The 23,238-nt window shown below is 37.0% G+C and overlaps 1 protein-coding gene across 5 annotated transcripts in view; it reads left to right on the forward strand.

Annotated features, from left to right (window-relative positions):
• The window catches only part of unc13bb (unc-13 homolog Bb (C. elegans)), a 100,838-nt gene that overhangs the window by 52,589 nt on the left and 25,011 nt on the right, over positions 1 to 23,238 (forward strand). For all 5 annotated transcript variants that reach the window (XM_059540072.1, XM_059540070.1, XM_059540068.1 and 2 more), the window contains exons 9-17: positions 3,685 to 3,981; positions 4,090 to 4,180; positions 16,542 to 16,588; positions 16,785 to 16,863; positions 17,912 to 17,986; positions 18,079 to 18,298; positions 20,372 to 20,599; positions 20,692 to 20,833; positions 21,943 to 22,112. In XM_059540072.1, coding sequence (XP_059396055.1) covers positions 3,685 to 3,981; positions 4,090 to 4,180; positions 16,542 to 16,588; positions 16,785 to 16,863; positions 17,912 to 17,986; positions 18,079 to 18,298; positions 20,372 to 20,599; positions 20,692 to 20,833; positions 21,943 to 22,112 — 1,349 coding nt within the window. The remainder of the gene's footprint in view (positions 1 to 3,684; positions 3,982 to 4,089; positions 4,181 to 16,541; positions 16,589 to 16,784; positions 16,864 to 17,911; positions 17,987 to 18,078; positions 18,299 to 20,371; positions 20,600 to 20,691; positions 20,834 to 21,942; positions 22,113 to 23,238) is intronic.

The raw sequence follows: 23,238 nt of genomic DNA on the forward strand, positions 1-23,238 counted from the left end.
AACTGGGTCTATTCTAGGTGGGATTTTCCCTGGTGCCTCAGGATCAAAGGAAATTCCTGGCAAGAATCTGTTTTCTATGTTTTCTGGGCCAAGTTCACAGCCCAGTGCAGGTAATGCAGGGCCTACACTTGAAAGTAACAGTCCAGGTTCTTCTACCTTCAATGAGTTTCCAGGAAAAGGTTTATTTTCTGTGTTTGGTGGATCAAGTCCACAACAGACCACTCCTCAGTCTTCTTCACTATTAGGAGGTCTTCTATCTGGAGTTGCTTCTAAAGATGCTTCTGGAAAAAATCTTCTTTCCATGTTCAGTGGGCCTAATTCAACACCTTCAACTAGTAAAACAGGACCAAAATCCGAACCATCTGAAACTGAGGGGCTGTTGAAGGTTGCATCATTATTCTCTCGAGGGGATGCCACTGAGGATAATAAATCAAAGACGGTGGGCTTTAGCCTGTCAAATTTGGGCTTCATGGAGGAAAAGAAATCAGGACCACAGAATAATGATTCCAAGCATTCTATTTTCTTGGGCGATCAACAAAAAACAGCAGCCTCCATGGCTCCAGTCTCTGCTGGTATTGCTGGCAAAAGCTCAGATCACATTGTTGAGACAGATGCTACTGAGGGGAGTAAGCTAGATGTTACAGTAAATAATTCTAGTTTGCATGGAGATGCTTTATCAAAGGATGTTGATTCTAACTCACAGCAGAGTACAAAAACAGAAGTCCAGATTACAGATCACCAAACTGAGTTTATAAAACAGACTGATTCAACAGAGCCCATTGCTTCTGTCTCTGAGGGACTTCAACATCATGAACAACAAAAATCTGTCATAGACTCATCAGCTGAAGCAGTCAGTGGGTTTATGTCTAAACTCTTTACTGGTGCCAGTCCAGCAAAAAATTCATCAGCAAGTCCCTTTTCACAAACAACCACAGAAAAAAACTCACTCTTTGGCTTTCCAAGTAGCTTGCCCATGGAATCTATGAAAAATGACCTTTTCGGTATGTTTAAATCACCAGAAGCACCCAAAGCAGCTGACATAGGACCATATATTACCTCTACTCCTCAGTCAGTCCAAGATCAGAATGCACATAATGATTCACTGTCATCTTCTGAGGATGTTACATTGTCTGGAGACAAAGATGAAAAAGATAAAGTAGAAACCCTTTTACCCATTAAACAAATGTCTGCTAATGATACTTTGAGTAATTCAACAGTTGCAAGAGTAGATGCCACAGCAGCTTCCAGCTGCCATCGAGGTGAAACAATTGTTAAGGAGGCTTCTGACAGTGACGTAATACATGAGAAAACTTTTGTCATTGTTTCTGAACCTGAAGCAAAGGATACAGACAAATCAATGTCTGCAATAGACATTAGTTCAAAAGTGGCTCAGAATCCTCCATCAACAGAAACTTCTCAGTCTATATTTGGCATGCCAAGTTTAACGGCACCTAAGTTGGGTTTCATGGCTGGAGCTGCAGATGCTGGGAAGTCTTTTGGATCTTTCTTTTCTTCACCCTCAATACCAAACACAGAAAGTGGCAAGCTTCTTTCTGGGCTTAAGTCTTTTTCAGCAGGGCTGTTTCAGGAGGAGAAGTCAAAAGAAGAAACATCAGCATCTTTCTTTGGAACAAAATTGGGTTTTCCATGGCAGAAAGAAACTCCAGAACCTCCTAAGCAACAAAGAACTCCAGTTGTTACAACCCAGCCTAAAGCTCAAAAGAATGAAGTTCACATTGAGAATAGTACAACTGCTGAAATAGGGCATGATGATTTTAAGTCAAAGGAAGAAAATTGTGAAATCAAACACCCTGTTGATGTTAAACAACAAATGGTTGCTAATTCTGAAGTCCAAAATAAAGAATTCGTTGTCCCAGAAAATGACACAGTAAAACCCCAACTCAGTTTATCCACTCCTGATCCTCCTCTTCTAAAAGAATCGAAAATCCATATCCAGACCCCACCCTCTACAGATGACTCTTCAGGATTACAGCAGGAAAAGAAGAACCTTTTGATTCCAAAAAGGCTAGTAGCAGCATAATAAATGGTTTCATAAACCATTTATGTTGCACTGAGTTTACATGCACAGTCATTATTCTATCAAAAAATACAAATTAAAAAAGTAAATCAATTTGTTTTTCATGTTGTTCATGCACCAATTTCTGCCTTTGATCTCTGTAATGAAATAATTATTTGAATAGGACTTCTAGTAGTGCTCACGCATATCTTCTGAAGACCATATGTGCTATTTTTTATTGGTAGGGTTGGGAATCATTAGACATTTTCTGGTTCTGCCTAATGGTTCTGGTTTCATTATTAAAATCATATAAAAAATAGTGGTAAGGAAAAATGCGCAATGCTCAGTACTGTTTATTACTAACTGTCAACTTAATTTAAAGGCTGGCAATGTCAAAATTCAACATATATTACACTATACAGATCTTCATAAGTAGGGCTGGGTATACTGCAGTTAAAAATGTTCTGGTTCCAATTCTGGTTCCATTTAAATGAACTATTGTTTTTATATATATATATATATATATATATATATATATATATATATATATATATAATGTTGAGTAATGCTAGTCCATCAATCAGCACATGCTTCAAAGTTTATATTTTTTACAATATCATTAACATTTTGCTTTTCAAGCAGGAATAAGTTGGGCTAAGGGCTAAGACACTTGTTCATTTCCATAAATTAATGAAATATTAACTGATATACTTATAACCATGTATACACACACTCAATAAAGCCCCTATTTTACAAATAATAATGCAGTCAGGAGATTGTGTGATCTAAATGAGTGGTTTCCAAATTTTTCAACCTGTACACTAAATAATCTAACCCTCGAACATGCATAACAATAGCAGTCTATTTATTTAGTGGTCCAAGTTTAAGTCAGTATGAATATTAATGACAATATGAGATAAATATAATGTAATTTAGTGGTGGCAGGTGCTGTGTCTAAACCAAGTTACACAGTTATCAAAGGAATGAGTGCACTTTAAGTCGTGGAAAACGATGCATTCGGCAGTTAAAGACGCGACACAACGCATCTGCGGAGTGCACGTCGTTGGAAACAATGTGCTCCGTAATGAAAGAGGCAGGGTGGCATTTCTGTTATTTGGTTTGTGACATCCTTTACGGGAAACACTGGTGCAAGGCTGCTCACAGTGCTTGGTCACGTGTTGCACCAGAACCGTTGTCAGAACCAAAACTTACAAATTACTCATAGTTCTGGTTCTTTAAAAAAAAAACTGAACTTGAAAAAACAGAACTCTTAATATGAACCGTTTTTTCAGTTCCCAACCCTAATTATAAGTATGCCATCTGAAATATTCAAATTCAAAATTAAGGGGCTAATTTTAATCATATCTCAAAATGCAGAATAAGAATATTAATGTGCATGTAAACACGCTCATTAACTTTAGTTTTAGCGTTAGTTTACGGAAATGGTGGCTTTCCCAATGTGTGATTGTTTCTTCTCAGTGCTATGTGATTTTTTTGTATAGTAACTGTGCTTTGGTTCCTTGTAACTTTGTATTTCCTCTAGCTGTGTGTAGCATTTACTGTGTTTCTTAATTGGACACTGGTTAAAATGTAGTTTTTAAAATATTAGTTACTGTAACTCACTTGCTGCCATCTTTCTTTGTTTCTTTTCTTTTTAACAACACTAGTCCTGTGGACTCCAGTCATTTTGGATCTTCAGGGAACCTCAGCCAAGCTAGTTCCCAGCTCAGTGAGACTGGTCAAGAGAGTGCTGCTTGTTCAGAGTTAGAGGAGTCCTACCATTCCTACCACAGTACTGGCTATCGACCATCCAGAAATGGGCATCACCCTACCATTGAACAAACCTCCTGGGGGGAAGATGAAGGATTGAAATCCTCCCAAGAAAATGGAAAGGGTATAAGCTGCACCATAAAAAAGGAAGTGGCTTCTCAAGTGGACAAAATGCCTAATAAAACTCTCAAAGGGTAAAGATATTGTGTTGGCTTATGGTGGTTTTCCAGTGCACATTGGGTACAGTATAATGACTATTCGATAGCATGAATTAATTTTAATACATTGTTTCATTTTTCTAGCTTCAGGGACGATGGAATGCCTTTGCCATTCTCTCCATCCAGACTGCGCTGGCTTAAGGCAATCAACAAAGTGAGAGTTCAACTTAAGGAGGTATAGTAGGGAGCTCATACCATCCATCTCCTTTGTCTTTTCCTTTTTCAGTTGTTCCAGTTTCACAATGAAATCAAACACTACCCACATTTTTTCCCTATAAACCTGCACTAGTTATCAGCATCTTATCAATCAAAATTATCAATAGAATTGTATCTGCTTACCTTCATTGCTTTCCAGTAGGCAAGTATGAATTGTACAGCCCCATTCAGCTCATTCATGAACATCTGTTTTGGATTGGTTGAGTTTCAACATTTAAGATTTAAACTTGTGAAATGTACATTCTTGAGACTATGTTCTTGTGGAAATAATATTGGTTTGTTGGTTGGTTGCAACTTGGAGATATTAAATTCATGAGTGCAAGGAATGTGGTGATGTACTACTTTGGTATTTTATCGGCTAGGCAAGGCATGCTGGATTCTCAGCCTAGACCTAACAGCCTAAATCTGCAAGGGCCAAGGTCAGGCTCTGAAGAGTTGCTGTTGATATCGCTGATAAAGTTTCAGGGAGTAATTACGCGTTGAGCGGCAGGGAGCTAGAGATAGCATGCGTCTTAAAGTATTTAATGACTAGTTAAAAGAAATTGGGCTTCACTTTTAAAGTTCACAAAGTAAAGTACATAGCTAATGTTTATGCCTAATTATCAAAGTGGAATGTTAAAGATGTAAATACAGTATGTGGATTTAAAATAAAATTTTTAAAGGAAAAACAATAATAAAAGGCCAGAATTAAGTTTTCACAAGTTTTTTCCATCAATCATTTAAAACCAGTTTATTTCTTTTCATAAAATATCATAAATTATTACAAATCATTTATTTATTGCACACACACAAATATATACATTTTTAATATATATATATATATATATATATATATATATATATATATATATATATATAATTTATATATATATATATATATATATATATATATATATATATATAAATATATATATAAATATATATATATTTATAATTTATATATATATATATATATATATATAAATAATTTATATATATATATATATATATATATATTTATAATTTATATATATATTTATAATTTATATATATATTTATAATTTATATATATATTTATAATTTATATATATATATATATATATATATATATATATATATATTTATAATTTATATATATATATATATATATATATATATTTATAATTATAATTTATATATATATATATATATATATATATTTATAATTTATATATTTATAATTTACATATATATATATATATATATATATATATATATATATATATATAAATTATAAATATATATATATATATATATATATAAATTATAAATATAAATATATATATATATTTATAATTATAATTTATATATATATATTTATAATTTATATACATATATTTATAATTTATATATATTATTTTTTTAAGTATTTCATAATATAAATTATCATAATGTAGATTTATTTCCCTTTTTGTTCATTGTTCTGTTGTTTTTTTTTGCTATATTTTTCCCTATGTTACTCCTCTCTTTTTTTCACTCTCTCTCTCTTTCTCTCATCTTGACAGCCAGTAATTAGCTATGCTGTTGTCCCCCTTCGTTTCTTTCATTTGACTGCACAAAATTGAGTGTGTGAGCCACTAGAAATAAATTAACATTGCGGGCACTTATGTGGCTTGATCACCTCGCATTGAGTCTTAATAAATCCAAATTAATAGTGTCACCAAATCATAATGGCAGATCAGATTAGTTCAAGCTTAGATTGCTTTGGATAGAAAGTGCCCGCTTAAGAATTTGTTACAGAATGTCTATTTTTTTTTTATGTATAATGTGTACAGGTGGAGTAATTTATTCTGATAGCCTAATGTCCCTCATGCTAATTAAGTGGTCTTACATACGGCGCTCTTCATTGAAGCTCCATTATAGTGATTGCTGCTTGAGACTTGTGGTGGATACTTATGTAAAAGCTGCTAAATTAATACAGTGGAGACAATGGGTGTGGTTTAACACACTGCTTAGCTGCATGCATTTTTGTGTGGAGAAGGATGTAAAAAGTTATTAGAGTTAACCTTATTCTTATAAACATCTACACTGAAGTAGTTTACAGGCTCCGGTATGCTGCTATATCTTACAAGCATAAATCAAACACAGATAAGACATTTAATATAGATTTCCACACTTCTCTGCCTTAAAGGTGTAATAAGATTTGGCTAACCTCCTAAATGCCCCCATCATCTTTAGTATTGTTTAAAATTATCTTTTATTATTATTATTCAGATTGTGTACCATATCATGTTTTATTTATAGTGGATTGTTAAGCAGTATTATAACATTCCTGTCATTTTGTTAATTGATTGTACATTATTTCGGACTGTGAAATATTTCTGACTGTGAAAATGAAAGGGGATAAAGTGCATTGTAACATGCACATGTTTAATAGGAGGCAGGCACATAGCAATGCCGATAAGAGAGTATGGGGAAATAGAGGAGAGATGGAATGCTGGCATTTTGACAATTCCAGATTAGCTTTGTGCTGGAATACATTGCCAGAGGACACCGTGAATAAGAGTGAGAGAGTGAGGGAGAGAGAGCGAAAAGGATGTTTGAGGCAGAGATGCTTCTCTGTGACCGTGTCACTCTAGCCTAGACTGGAACCCACTCAACTGTGCCGATGTCTGTGTGTGGAGAGGGTTGTGTCTGCTTCTTTGTTCAAGATGTGTTGGATTGCCCCAAGTAGCCGATTGGATAAGTCCTTGCAGAACAAGAGTGTTGATTAGGTCAACCATTTAAGATCCAGTAGCTTTTTTATATGCAGGTGGTTTGGATGTTGAATCTTCAAAGTGAAACTTGATTTTTTCTTTTTTTTTTCTGAAGGTAAGTTTTATACTTTTTGTGTACTTTTTCAGTCTTGTGATGATGATTCGTATGAAATTTGTCAAGAAATGTCGAGGGCATTTTTCATCTGAAAATTGATTTTGCATGAAAATAATTTATTCCTTTAATGGAACGTTTCACTAATTTATGAGGTTCATCTAAAAATGTTGAATGCATGATGGTGTTTTATAAACTAAAGGTGGATATTTATTGTAATTAAATTATTGTTAACCATGTAGTTAAGTTTTCAGCTCGTTTAAGTCCTAAAATATAGATTTGAGTCCTTTAAAATGGTGATCAAAGACACCAGACACCAAACACCAGGAGTAATAGAAAGTATTAATTATAAAAATATTGTAAAATATCAAAAAAATAAATTGGCTCATTCTTTCTAGACTGCAGATAAAAAAAGTAGACAGGGCAGAGCACCTGCTTTGGGATAATTGTCATATTATAAAATATTACCAGCTGTTTTATATTTTAATTTTTCAAAATGTAATTTATTTCTATGATGCAAAGTAAATTTTCAGAATCATTACTCCGGTCTTCAGTGTCACATGATTTACATTTACATTTACATTTATTCATTTAGCAGACGCTTTTATCCTAAGCGACTTACAGAGGAGGACAGTGGAAGCAATCAAAAACAACAAAAAGAGCAATGATATATAAGTGCTATAAAAAGTCTCAGTTAGGTTAACACAGTACACGTAGCATGGGATTTAAAAAAAAAAAAAAAAAAATCATCGATGGAATAAAAAAAGAATAGAGCAAGCTAGTGTTAGAGATCTTTTCACATACACACACACACACACACACACACACACACACACACACACACACACATACAATTGCATAATAAATGAAAAGAAAATAGAATACAAAAAGATTAGAAAGGTAGGTAGATTTTTTTTAAAGAATAGAATTAGAATAGTGAGTTTTAAAGTTAGAGGATCAAATAAAGATGGAAGAGATGTGTTTTCAGCCGATTCTTGAAGATGGCTAAGGACTCCATTCCACCAGGAGGGAACATTTCATTTAAAAGTCCGTAAAAGTGACTTTGTGCTTCTTTGGGATGGCACAATCAAGCGACGTTCACTTGCAGAACGCAAGCTTCTAGAGGGCACATAAGTCTGAAGTAACAAATTTAGGTAAATGGGTGCAGAGCCAGTGGTAGTTTTGTAGGCAAACATTAATGCCTTGAATTTTATGCGAGCAGCTATTGGAAGCCAGTGCAAATTGATAAACAGAGGTGTGACGTGTATTCTTTTTGGCTCATTTAAAATTAATCTTGCTGCCGCGTTCTGAATTAATTGTAAAGGTTTGATAGAACTGGCTGGAAGACCTGCCAAGAGGGCATTGCAATAGTCCAGCCTGGACAGAACAAGAGCTTGAACAAGGAGTTGTGCTGCATGTTTCGAAAGAGAGGGCTTGATCTTCTTGATGTTGAATAAAGCAAATCTGCAGGATCGGACAGTTTTAGCAATGTGGTCTGAGAAAGTCAGCTGATCATCAATCATAACTCCAAGGCTTCTAGCTGTTTTTGAAGGAGTTATGGTTGATGTGCCTAACTTGATTGTGAAATTGTGATGAAACGATGGGTTTGCTGGAATCACAAGCAGTTGTGTCTTGGCAAGGTTGAGTTGAAGGTGATGGTCCATCATCCAGGAAGAAATGTCTGTTAGACAAGCTGAGATGCGAATAGCAACCGTCGGATCATCAGGATGGAATGAGAGGTAGAGTTGAGTGTTATCAGCATAGCAGTGGTATGAAAAGCCATGTTTCTGAATGACAGAACCTAATGATGCCATGTAGACCGAGAAGAGAAGTGGTCCAAGAACTGAGCCCTGAGGCACCCCAGTAGTTAGATGTTGTGACTTGGACACCTCACCTCTCCAAGATACTTTGAAGGACCTATCTGATAGGTAGGACTCAAACCATTGAAGTGTGGTTCCTGAGATGCCTTTTGCCAGTAGGGTTGATAGGAGGATCTGGTGGTTAACTCTGTCAAAAGCAGCGGACAGATCTTGCAGGATATGTACTGAAGATTTGGATTCTGCTCTTGCCAGTCTTAAAGCTTCAACAACTGAGAGCAGGGCCGTCTCAGTTGAATGCCCACTTCTGAAGCCAGATTGGTTGCTGTCAAGGAGGTTGTTGTTTGTGAGAAATGTAGAGACTTGGTTGAACACAGCTCGTTCAAGTGTTTTTGCAATGAAAGGAAGAAGGGAAACTGGTCTGTAGTTCTCTAAAAGAGATGGTTTGAGGTTGGGTTTCTTAAGTAGTGGAGTTATACGTGCCTGTCTAAATGATGAGGGAAAAACACCAGTGTGGAGGGATGTGTTGATGATGTGAGTGAGTGCAGGTACAACTGCAGGAGAAATGGCTTGAAGGAGATGAGATGGAATAGGATCAAGCAGGCAAGTAGTAGGGTGATTAGAAAGGATGAGTTTTGAGACTTCTGCCTCAGAGAGTGAAGAGAAGGATGTAAATGAGTGTATGTTTGCTGTTGATATGAAGTTTGATTTGTGATGTGGAATCACTGATTGTGGTGTGGAAAATTGTGCACTAATGTGTTTAATTTTATTAATGAAAAACATTGCAAAGTCGTCAGCTATTAGAGATGAAGCAGGAGGTGGAGGAGGAGGACAAAGAAGTGAGGAAAATGTTTTAAAAAGCATGCGAGAGTTAGACGAATTGTTAATTTTGTTATGGTAGTCATTTTAGCAGTGGAGACATCAGCAGAGAAGGAAGATAGGAGTGACTGATACACATTAAGGTCAGTAGTATTTTTGAAAATGCGCCACACCCTTTCAGCAGCTCTAAGCTTAGAACGGTGTTCGCGTAGAACATCAGATAACCAAGGGGCAGAAGGGGTGTTACGGGCTGGTCTGGAAGATAAGGGACAAACAGTGTCTAAACAAGATGTAAGAGTGGAGCAGAAAGTATCAGTAGCACTGTTAGCATCCAAAGATGCAAACAGTTTAGGGGAAGGAAGTGAAGATGAAACCATTGCAGATAGCCGGGTGGGTGAAAGTGTGCGTAGGTTACGTCGAAAGATGACATGTGGAGGGGTAAGTGATGTGGCAGAGACCATGTTGGAGTGAGGAGGAAGTGATCTGACATGATCTTTTAGAAATCACTCTAATATGCTGATTTGCCGTTCAATTACTGTCCATTATTAATTGATGCTCAGTCTTTAACAGTAGTTGATGTTGTTATCATCAACAATAAAAACAATTTTACAGTGATAAATTTTTTATAGGATTCTTTAAATAGAAAGTTTAAAAAACAGCTTTTTAAATACCAGTCTCTTCTAAAAGAAATTTGATGCATCCTTGCGGAATAAAAGTATTTTTTATTTCTTCTGACCCTAAACTTTTGAATGAATCATGGATACCACAAAATAAAAAGCAGCACAACTGTTCTCAACATTGATAATTATAATAAATGTTTCTTGAGCAGCAAAGGGTCATGGGACACTGAAGATGATGCTGAAATTACTGATGATCAAAATTCAGCTTTGCATCACAGGAATAATAGATTTTACAAGAAACTGCTATTTTAAATTGTAATAATATTTCACAGAATTACTGTTATTATTTTATTTTTATGACCAAATCATTTGCAGCTTTGGTGAACAGAAGACTTCTTTCAAAAACATTTAAAAAATCTTAATTATTCCAAACGTTTGATCGGTAGTCTATATATTCTTGCAGTTATGACAAATTCTAGACTGTGTCAGTCAGATAAATTATTCATTTTTAAGGGAAGCCAGCAGAATTTACAAACCAATATTTCACACTGGCTCAAAACATTCTGAATTTAATACAACTTATATATAACTTGACCTAGGTAAATCAGGAGCCACCACCACTAGTGAGAGCTGATTAACCTGAGAAGTAGCAGAGTAGTGAGCAGATAGTTTCTTATTAGAAATTCTGAGGCATATCTGTCTCTTGGTTTAAATTGCAAATTAGGCAAGAATCTGAAATATTTTGATACCTGAGCTATCAGCGGAATAAATGTCACAGAAATTGGTTCACAATCTCATTTAATTCCAGCAAGTTTAACCAGGCCTTTTTAGTCACATATCAGTAATGGCTTCATTGGTCCTTCAAAGAGTGTCTCATTATTGGTTTCTGCCAACTGTGCTCTTATCATGTGAACACAATTCAACTGTTTGGGAGATGTTGGACAGAGGTTAAACATATAATGGGAATATTTAAATGTGACTTTGAAATTCATATTTTTGTATTTAATATAAAACTTTATGTTAAGTTACTGTAACAGGAGACATTTAATGTTAATTATATACAAAATTAGAGCACACTGATTGTCGAATTTTAACTTGAGCTGTTTTAACTTAAGGTAATTAAAATATATCTCAAAGTGCTCCATTTGAAAGTATGTCATTTCCTGTATTAAATCGTAAGTAAAAAATCCATCATAAAATGTGCTGTCCCTGACATTTATTTTAGCCTATTGGAGACACGTGGCAGCCAGCCAAAATGTGCCCTTGAAAGCCGCCAACCTAAACGCTCAATGTTGAAGTCACAGTAAAGATCATGTTGGCCATTAAATGCTTTGGGAGAATAACACCGAGGACAGTATCTGAATTTCAATGACTGCCTTATTGCTAACACATATTACAGGAAATCGTTTATTTACACATCTGCATTATTATTGGATATTAAGGATCTCAGAACATTGTTGATAATAGACTTAAAAAACTATGTGAACTACAAGACAATAATCATGTCCTAACATTATCTACTCATTATTACTTCAATATCTAATTGTCATAATTATTTATATTTCAACCTTCATTTCAGTGTAAATCAGTATTTGTTTAAAATAATTGAATATGGTAAAATAGTGTCTCTACATAAATGAAAGCAAAAAGCCTCGAGTGTACAGATGAGACTAGCTAACATTTTGTCCTGACAGGCAGGAAATAGGGTGAAGCTGCTATTAGACCCAGCAGGTTCTGATTAACAATCATGATGCACAGTGAATATAGCTGGGCTGTCACCCTCCGTGTGCTGTAACTGTTACTGTTAGAAGTGCTGACAGGCAAGAAGATAATATGTTGTGTTCTATGTGGAATATGCCCCACCAGTTTGGCAATGTCTGGACCTGAATTGTTTCTACAACTGAATGCTTCAAAAAAAAAAAAAGAAAAAAAAAAGTTTGCACATAATCGTCTGATTTTATTAACCATGTACAACTTTACTCACTGAGCTGTTTTTTTTTAACCCATGTTCATTAGTGATCTTTTTCAGCTGCATATGTTTTAACATAACAGTTAATGACTACAGTAGGTTAATTGGCAAGCCAATTCTTGTAAACACAGTTTAAACCTTCTGTAATCCATTTTACTGTCTGTGGTACTTTTTCAGTACATGGCAGAGATCCAGATATATTCACTCTTACCCTCTCTCTGTAATTTGACTTTTTACTTGGGTGTGTGTGAGAGAGTTGGCAGTGTGAACACTCTTGGTTTGTAGCATTACTTTTTTTATTAAAGTCTCCAGTAGAATAAATTATGAAACTGCATTCAGCACCTCAGCTCTGCACTTACTGTATAGTATGTAATGAAATATGCGGTCACAAGCTTTGTTACAAGTGATAGTGTTCTGCCTTCTAAGGTAGAATCCTAACCAATTGGTTTGGAATAGCCTACATAGGCTGCAGCTCAACTATGTCACACAAATAGCCTTAGAATTAGACTAAATGTATTTTTGTAGGCTGCACAATTAAGATGCCTATCTTTCAAATTGGGAGTGCCTCTGCAGGAAGCTCACTAGGTTTTAGAATCGCACAATAGCATCAAGAAGTGCAAAAGACTGAATGGTCATGAATATAAATGTTGATTATTTTAGATGGATTGTGCATGCTTATATATAACCGATTGAAATTTCAATGTCTGTAAAATTTTAATAATCTGTGCATGCCATTGTCCTTAAATGTCAGGTGAGCGTGAAGCTCTGTTATGATCTTGACTGAAAAATGCTTCCTCGTGTACTGTAGGTGAAATGCAACAGCTCTGTAATCGCATGCACCAGAGCTTTAAGGTTCTGGTCAGCACCTGAGTCACGCCCCATTCTAAGGGATGTTATCTCGGAGTCGTTCCAATGAGCAAGATGAAACAAATGGGTCGGGTGAACTTCAGCAAAGAATGTCTAAGAAAAAAGAACTTGGCAAAAAGAGGACCCAGAGTCCCAAGGTCAGTCAGAGTCTACGCAAGAAGATCCAGAAGTTCCTCCAGGGATCAGGGGAGTACACTGCCTATGACTCCCAGCACTCTCCAGTGGAGATAGAGGATGACATGTTCATCTGTGGCATTAAGAGAGATCCCTCTACTCATGAGTGTAGTCTCTCAACCCAGCGTAGTTTTGAAAGTCAGACTAAAACCTCCAAGAGTGCCGTTATTGGGCAGGGGAGGCGTAATAGTGATGGCAGTGTCACCATTCCATCCATCATGGGAATGAAAGAAATAGAGCCCAAAGACCAAGCAGAAGAGAGTGGATGTGTAGATGGAAGAGATGCCATGGATAATAAACCAAGCCGAAGTAGGGACACGGACAAGAAAAGAGAAGTAGGGTCAAGCACTATAGTGGACCACATTTTGAAAGAGCTACAGGGGATTAATAAAATCCAAGAGGAGATATCAGATTTGCGACAATACCTGACCTCTGTAAGTGGCTCAGTAGATGAGGTGTCTTGCTGTGTAGATGCTGTACTGTTGGAAATTGAGGAGCTGTATTCAGTTGGTGCTGTAGGGAATCCATCACCTCGAAGAGTTGTGGCTCATCAAAGAAGTCCAGATAGGCAGAATGCCGTTCCTCTCCCGCAAAGTAGAAATAGAAGCCCAGTAGTAAAGCATAGAAAATTGGAGAAGAATGAAGGCAGACCTCTGTCGGCTAGACCGAATGAGTTAGGGTGTGATGTGGAAACTGATTACCGAGATGTACCAAGAAGAACCAAATTACACAATCCCAAAGCTTCTGACAACTTGGATGCACCCTGTTCCAGATTTAAGAAGTCCAGCTACTGTCATCTTTATGGGCAAGATTTTACAAGCACTAGTTCCTTATCCTCAGGTCACAGTTCTAACAGTCGAGATCAAGGAGGAAGTTATTATTCTAGGGAGACTGACCAAGAGAACAGTGGTTGGAGATGTTCGGAAATGCAGTTGAGCGTCAGTGGAGAAGGAGGATGGAGTGGAGACACTGGATGGAGTGAGGAGGATTACAGCTCCTGCCAGAACAGTGCAGACGAATTGGAAACTGTTGGACGCCCAGATACATGGTACAGGTACAATGGTGGTGAGACCAGTCATTCATCACGTAGCAGCTCTGAACACCTGTCCTTACTGTTTGGAAACCATGATTCCCCATCCAGCTCATCTAGTGTTGTAGATTGGAGGCATCCTAAGAATCAAACTATCAGTGACATTTGCTGCGACTGCACATCAAATTGCATGTACTCTCGCAGTTCTGGATACCACACCATGGATGCATATGCTGAAGAATCGTGTAGTGGGCCTTCACGAAGTCTTAGTTGTTCAACCGTTGGAATGACAGAGTGTGGTGACGGTTGCCAAAATCTACACTCCTCATGTGAGCGTTGCCTCTGTGATGTGGATTTGGAGAAAGACTGGCCAGACGGGGCTTGCACAGATGTGTATGACCCAGATTACTCTGAAAATACGGACACTGAAGAGTCACAGCCATCTAATATAGGATATGATGTTGTAAAGATAAGTAAAGCCATGCTAACCTTCCACTCCGCTCTAAGGGGAGCCTTGACAAAGCTTGACACACCTGAACCCCAGTGTCTAGATGAGGACAACAAGTCTGTAGTCCCAAGTCCCTCCATATCCAATGATCTTGAGGAGGATAGCACCACATTCAGTGAATCAAATGTAGACACTGTTGAACCTTCTGATGGTGCAACTTTAGATCTCAATGTGTCTCCTCAAAAAGGCATCGAAGCCTCATTCAATGGGAAGGACTTGAGGGAATTAATAAACCGGCAACGTAATTCTCAAGCCTTTGATCCTCTACTGTCAACTCCTAGCACAATTTCCCCTTCACATACTCCAACTGAATACTATGCATTAGACCACTTAGATACTGTAGAGGAGCCTCTAACAGATCAGAATCTGCAGTGTATTCCAGGGCTTAGCCCAAAACATGTGGATCTGAGTTCAGGCATTGTTGATTCTTGTGCTCAACAAATGGCATTTGGCTCAGGTAATATCAAAATACGTCCAGAGGGCACCAATTCAGGAACACTGGAGGCAGATGTTAATGGAAAACAGGTGGAGCATAGTCTTGACAATGAACCTGCCCTTGAAGACCCTCACCACCAGAAGTGCCTTGCCAATATTCAACGTGTGCTCAAAGAGAAGAGACATCGACATAAATTATCCAGGATTGCCAATGCCTCAAAGAACACTTTCTCTGAGGAGGAATTTAAACAAGGTACAAAAATTGTCTTTGTTAATGGTTAGTTAAACATGTAATTAAGTTGAACAAAATGTTCCCACTTCTGTTAATCTTTTCTTATTTTAATACCGTTTATCAATTGTTGTTCTTTTCTTTTTTCTTTATTGTCCTGCTCTGTCTTTCAGAGGTAAGCAGGGAAGATGACCAGGTCATGATTATATTTTGGTCAATTCTCAGTCGCTATTTCCTTTTTTTTTTCTTTTTTTCACTAATGCCAGTTTTCTTTGTCTTTCATCCAAAGTTTATTTGAATGCATAATTTTTTAAAACATATGATTCATGTACAAGGCTGCCTGCTTCTTGAGTTTGCCAAATACAGAAAACCTCTGCGTTTAAAACTCAATGTTTGTCTTTTAATGGTTACATTTGTTGTTTGCTTCTGTTTTGTTTTACTTTAATGTGATTTGCCATCTTTTTAAATTATTAATAACTTGAAATGCTGGTCTTCGTCTTGCTACATTGTTGCTTTTAAGAGCAGTTGAAACATACCGCATGCCCTTGGGGAACTCCAGCTATCCAGCTGTAGTTCCATTTATCTGAGGAAGAATGCTCATGTCATTTAAAAAAAATAAAAAATGGTTAACCTCAGATGGAAAACACGGATGCAGTTTGCTAAATGTTTTTCATGGTTTCACTCATTTCTGTCAACAAGTGAAAAGTGTTTTTTGGGCTGTGTTCATATACAGTAATTATCGTAAAAGTTAAGGTTTTTTTGCTTTGCTATTTCCCCCCTTTTATTGATTTTGCGCTGATCTTATGAGTTGCATGTCAGTCATTTCGATCAGATTAAGTACTTTCATCAGTGTGGACTTCTATACAAAGTCATGTTTTGGTTGTCTAGTTTTGGTTTGCTTTCGCAGACCTTTTGGTGAAACTCAACCAATCCTGTGTCCTCTGGATTTATCTTAGGTGTTGCTCAGGTTTAATTGCTTCCCTTGTACACACTGATTAATCTAAACTGTGTTTTTGGATGCCATAGGGCAAAGAAAATGGAGATAATTCAAGACATGCTTGGATTAAAGCTGGGTAAGTTTCTATTTAAGCATTATTGCTACTTGCATTGTTGTATTTTACTTTTTCTTTTTTTTTATGGAAGTATTTATGAAAACATAGAATTATTTATAAGAAGTTAGTGACATTTTATTTAAGCATTCATTGTCTTAAATATGTATTAATTATCAAGCATGGAAAATACTCCTATACAAAGTGTTGATATCCACAGAAATGGGAGTGGAATATTTGGAATTGACAGTATGCCAGACCTTCGAAAGAAAAAAGCTATCCCTCTGGTTAGTGATGTGGTAAGTACTCTTTCCATGTGGCCTCACCTTGCATTAAAATGAACAAAAGCTACAAACGTTTTTATTATAATTCTCAAAATGGTATTGTTTTCCAGTAGGAACAGCATCAGTCCAAATCTTTAAAAAATATTACTTTTTCAATCTTATAACATAAGGTAAAAACACTACAAATCTGGTTCAGATCTGACAAATCTGGTTCAGACAAAAATGTCAGAATATGAGCAGTTTTAAGTTTTATAATCAATAAATGACAGCCTTTATAACTTTAAATTCTGACAAGATATGAAGTGAAGTAAAACAACTCTCTGATCTCTCTCCTCCCCATCAAAAACATAAAATAAAATCTCTACAACTCTTTTGAATGCATTCACTCTGCATGGTCAGGCTATGGTAAGTTTTGAGAATAACCCATATGACTGAACCTACCTTTTTTGTGTATATCAAGATCATACTGCATCCACAGGATCAGTATTGCTGTAATAGTTTGCAAATACACAGCTAGAAAACATGACAATGCAAAAGTAGGCTGTTACAGTGAAATACCATAAATATATGGATTATGGTATTACAATAAAAAATATTTAATATTTTAATGAATGTATTTGCAAACCATTTCAACCTTACTTGATATACTATATATGCAAGCTAGCAAAAAAATGGTTCTTTCCACTGGTTTTCTTTTATTAGTTCTTTTTATTACTTTTCCTCCAACATCACTTTCAAAGGGCTGTTTTAAAGCGGGTAGTTTGATTCTATTTAACAGGGTATTTTAAATGCTTCTGTTCATACTTAGGCTTATCCGTAATTGTTTGGTTTCTTTATTAACCCCTCATCCCCTTACTGCACAGGCATTGGTTTCCCCTTTGATTTCTGGGAATCCCACAGTCACCACCCCTAGTTTTGAAGTTCTGTGTTTTTGCACTTTGGCTTAGATGTTTAGTTTTGACATTTGGATTCCACTTGGTATCTAGCATCTCTTTTACCAGGAGTGTTTAAAGAGATTTTCTATTTGTTTGCACTGCTCTAACATTTATTCTTTGTATGATAGTCTCTGGTCCAAGCCAGGAAGGCTGGCATTGCATCGGCGATGGCCTCGCGCTCCTCCATAAAAGATGAGGAACTGGTTAGTTTAACTTCTATCTGTTTTTTTTACTATATTAAAATAAGTATTTTCTAAATAAATATTTGATTACTTTTACTCTTTAACTTCTACAGAAGAACCATGTGTATAAGAAAACGCTGCAAGCTTTAATCTACCCCATTTCTTGTACAACACCTCACAATTTTGAGATATGGACGGCCACAACGCCCACCTACTGTTACGAGTGTGAGGGGCTTCTTTGGGGCATTGCGCGGCAGGGCATGCGCTGCACGGAGTGCGGGGTCAAATGTCACGAGAAGTGTCAGGAGCTGCTGAATGCAGACTGCCTGCAGCGTAAGTATGAGCACCTGTGCTATGTCTAAACCAAAAGACTTGCTTGACAGCTTCCTTCCTACCTTCATCTGCTGCCTGTGAAGGCCACATTTGTGGTGTTCAGACACAGCCGGGGTTACTGGTGCTTTTACTCGTAGTCAGACAGTGAGTCGGTTAGACTTTTTTTTTTTTTACATTTCGTTCTATATTCGACATCTGTCTTGTTGAACTCATTTACCCAAATAGACTTCCTTCAGTGACATCTTCCTTGTTGACAGGTCCATTAGCCAAAATTAAGAAAATGATTTAGAGGTGATGCTTGCTATATTTTACAGTTGTTGTTTTTTTTAGGGTGTTTTGACAGAGTATTTTTGGCAAATGGAACGTTCAAGTTCTTTAACTTTGACACAAACTGTCAAAAACTAAATTGTAGTTTTTTTATTAAGAAATAATCAAAACAAATCCATAAGTTTTTTTAATTAATGGATTAACTTTTTTATCCAACTATCATACAGTCGTGGCCAAAAGTTTTGAGAAATACATAAATATTGGAAATTGGAAAAGTTGATGATTAAATTTTTATAATAGCAATTTGCATATACTCCAGAATGTTATGAAGAGTGATCAGATGAATTGCATAGTCCTTCTTTGCCATGAAAATGAACTTAATCCCAAAAAAACCTTTTCACTGCATTTCATTGCTGTCATTAAAGGACCTGCTGAGATAATTTCGGTAATCGTCTTGTTAACTCAGGTGAGAATGTTGACGAGCACAAGGCTGGAGATCATTATGTCAGGCTGATTGGGTTTTAACATGGCAGACTTGACATGTTAAAAGGAGGGTGATGCTTGAAATCATTGTTCTTCTATTGTTAACCATGGTGACCTGCAAAGAAACGCGTGCAGCCATCATTGCGTTGCATAAAAAAGAAAGTCCAGCAAGCGCCAGGATGGTCTCCTAAAGAGGATTCAGCTGCGGGATCGGAGTGCCACCAGTGCAGAGCTTGCTCAGGAATGGCAGCAGGCAGGTGTGAGCGCATCTGCACGCACAGTGAGGCCAAGACTTCTGGAAGATGGCCTGGTGTCAAGAAGGGCAGCAAAGAAGCCACTTCTCTCCAAAAAAACATCAGGGACAGATTGATCTTCTGCAGAAAGTATAGTGAATGGACTGCTGAGGACTGGGGCAAAGTCATATTCTCCGATGAAGCCCCTTTCCGATTGTTTGGGGCATCTGGAAAAAGGCTTGTTGGGAGAAGAAAAGGTGAGCGCTACCATCCGTCCTGTGTCATGCCAACAGTAAAGCATCCTGACACCATTCATGTGTGGGGTTGCTTCTCATCCAAGGGAGTGGGCTCACTCACAATTCTGCCCAAAAACACAGCCATGAATAAAGAATGGTACCAAAACACCCTCCAACAGCAACTTCTTCCAACAATCCAACAACAGTTTGGTGAAGAACAATGCATTTTCCAGCACGATGGAGCACCGTGCCATAAGGCAAAAGTGATAACTAAGTGGCTCGGGGACCAGAATGTTGATATTTTGGGTCCATGGCCTGGAAACTCCCCAGATCTTAATCCCATTGAGAACTTGCGGTCAATCCTCAAGAGGCGGGTGGACAAACAAAAACCCACTAATTCTGACAAACTCCAAGAAGTGATTATGAAAGAATGGGTTGCTATCAGTCAGGATTTGGCCCAGAAGTTGATTGAGAGCATGCCCAGTCGAATTGCAGAGGTCCTGAAAAAGAAGGACCAACACTGCAAATACTGACTCTTTGCATAAATGTCATGTAATTGTCGATAAAAGTCTTTGAAACATATGAAGTGCTTGTAATTATATTTCAGTACATCACTGAAACAAAGATCTAAAAGCAGTTTAGCAGCAAACTTTTTGAAAACTAATATTTATATAATTCCCAAAACTTTCGGCCACAACTGTACATATAAATATAATTATTTATTTTAATTTTGAAATATTTTAGTTTTTTTTTTCATTTGTTGACTTTTTTTTGTTTGCATGTTATTTACAGTGTCATTAATCCAATCTCCACAAATAAAAATGTTGTTAACCGTCGTTAACTCTTTAATTCAGGCGCGGCTGAAAAGAGCTCCAAACATGGTGCCGAGGACCGCACTCAGAACATCATTATGGCCATGAAGGATCGCATGAAGATCCGTGAGAGGAACAAGCCTGAGATCTTTGAGGTCATCCGAGATGTGTTTGTGGTCAGCAAGGCTATCCATGCTCAGCAGATGAAGACTATCAAGCAGAGCGTCCTGGATGGAACATCCAAGTGGTCAGCCAAGATCACCATCACAGGTTCAAAAACATTTACATTGTAATTTTTCTGGAAATGTCATTGCATTTTTAATGTCTCTGACTTCCCGTCGTCTTATCTGTCTTTGTTATAGTTGTCTGTGCTCAAGGACTGCAAGCTAAAGATAAGACTGGTTCCAGTGACCCCTACGTGACTGTCCAGGTGGGTAAAACCAAAAAGAGGACCAAGACGATCTACGGCAACCTCAATCCTGTCTGGGAGGAAAAGTATCATTTGTAAGTATAATTCGACCAATCATAGACCATCTCTTTGATTGTAGTGTCACTCTTTGTTCCCTTGTTGCTCTAGGCTGTCTTACTCAGAATGTGTGTCAGCCAGGTTTTGATCCAGTCTCTTTTCAGTAGTGGAAAAAACTTGTCTGAGTGAATAGGCTGTGGATGAGCCACTGGCCTGTTTTTAATATTATTTAATCCAATCATATTTTAAAGAGATAGTTCACCCAAAAATGAAAATTCTGTCATTAATTACTCACCCTAATGTCGTTCCAAACCCGTACGACCTTTGTTCATCAAGGAACATAAATTAAGATTTTTTTTGATGCATTCTGAGAGCTTTCTGATTCTCCATAGACGGCAAGGATCTTTACAAGATCCAGAAATGTAGCAAGGACATCGTTAAAATAATCCTTGTGACATCAGTGGTTCAAATGTAATTTTATGAAGCTACGAGAATACTTTTGTGTATGAAAATAACAAAAAAAACAAATTTATTCAACAATTTGTCTCTTCTGTGTCACCCTATAACACCATTTTGGAGAATATCACTTATGTAAACAATGTATGCTGATCTGTGTCAGCAGCACCGTACATGAGTACGTTGTTTGTTGTTTACACATTGATCTGAATATAAACAATGTATTCACGTAAATACGTTGCATACATTACGAATACATTTGAATACTTCTCAAGAAAACAAGAATACTTTTTTGTGCGCAAAGAAAACAAAAATAATAACTTTATTTAACAATTTCTTCTCTTTCACGTCAGTCTTCGACACACATTCACAAGAGTATCATGACTCATACAAGATGCAGTGAATCTGGGTTCTATGTCAGAATGCCATCTCATATATCAGCAGCACCACACATATGTGTCTTAGTACTCTCCTGAACCGTGACAATTGGTCTTAAAAATAAAGTGTTACCAAAAATCACACTAGTTTATGACTCACAAGGAATAAAAGTGCAATTTATAATTTTTCATTGTCTTAAGGAGTACTTGTGTGCGGCGAACAAATGCAATCTCTGGAGGGCACAGCCTTACAAAATCAAACACATAGTTTCTGATCTATAACACAGATTGTAAAGACATGTGTTGTCTTCCAGTGAATGCCATAACTCCTCTGATCGCATCAAAGTTCGTGTTTGGGATGAAGATGACGACATAAAGTCAAGAGTAAAGCAGCGTTTAAAGAGAGAATCTGATGATTTCCTGGGCCAAAGCATCATTGAGGTTCGCACACTGAGCGGAGAAATGGACGTCTGGTATAACCTCGGTAAGCCCTCAACTGCTGCTTTGTATGTTCTTATTTTTATTTGTATTATTTTTTTACATTGAGCTTTAGAGTATAGGCTACACCTTGTCTTGATCTCTCTGCGATAATGTAGAAGTTCAGGGAAGTGCATGATATGGAGGAGCTTGTTTTCACTGTGCCAACAACCAGCAGCATTTCAGTCATATTAAAATTGGCTATTTGATTCAGAATGTTGGAATGAAACTATTGGAATGTTTACACTGATCCAACTTAATCTGGTATAGGCTGATGTTTGTTGTGTGAGTGTAAACTAGCCGTAAGAGCAAGCATCTCCTCAGACGACACTGTGTGCTGTCATTGTGGCTGGATGCATCTTTTTAATGTGTTTGGTCCTTTGTGGAAAACCTCTCTGCTGTGCTTTGACTTCTCTATAAAAGGAAAGAGGTTATTTTGTTGCTAAAATATTAAACCCAAGGCACTTACAGAGCACAAAACATTCACATTGACTTGTGTACTTGTTGGAGGGACAGTTCCCCCTCGCCCCCAAAAATACAAAATCTGTTAAGATTTAGTCACCCTCACAGTTCTGAAATCATATGAGTTTCTTTCTTCTGGAGAAATTTTGAGAAATGTTCATGTTGCTCTATTCCATATAATGTCCGTTTTCTTTGTTCGTATTAGTCATGCAAATGTATTTTAGTTCTTTGTAGTACAAGAAACACCACTATACTGAATTGTGGGACTTGCTCATGATGATGAATGGTGTAGACCACCTCTCTGTAAGTGGGATGTAGCCCATGCGTCTAAGATTTGTGTGTATACTCCATTACCCATGCCTCCCATCCTGACAGCACATCCCTTCTCACCCAATTACCTCAGTGTGCAGTGGCCCAGAGGCCTCCAGGACGTCCCAACCATGAAATCCACTGTTCCAAATAATGTTTCTATCTCTCACTCTTGCTTTTTTCACATTTGATTATTATTCTGATGTAATCTAGCCTTTGTTTATTCTCTCATTTCTGCTGTCCTCATTTGTAAAGGCTGTTCAACTGTTCTGATTGTTTTTCCTCTGAATCTCTGGCCACCACATCTGCTGTAACAATTATTCTCAATAGCAGTAATTCAGCTTCATGTCCTCTTGTCTGTT

The sequence above is a fragment of the Carassius carassius genome, chromosome 45, assembly GCF_963082965.1.
Source record: "Carassius carassius chromosome 45, fCarCar2.1, whole genome shotgun sequence".
NCBI classification, from domain to species: Eukaryota; Metazoa; Chordata; class Actinopteri; order Cypriniformes; family Cyprinidae; genus Carassius; species Carassius carassius.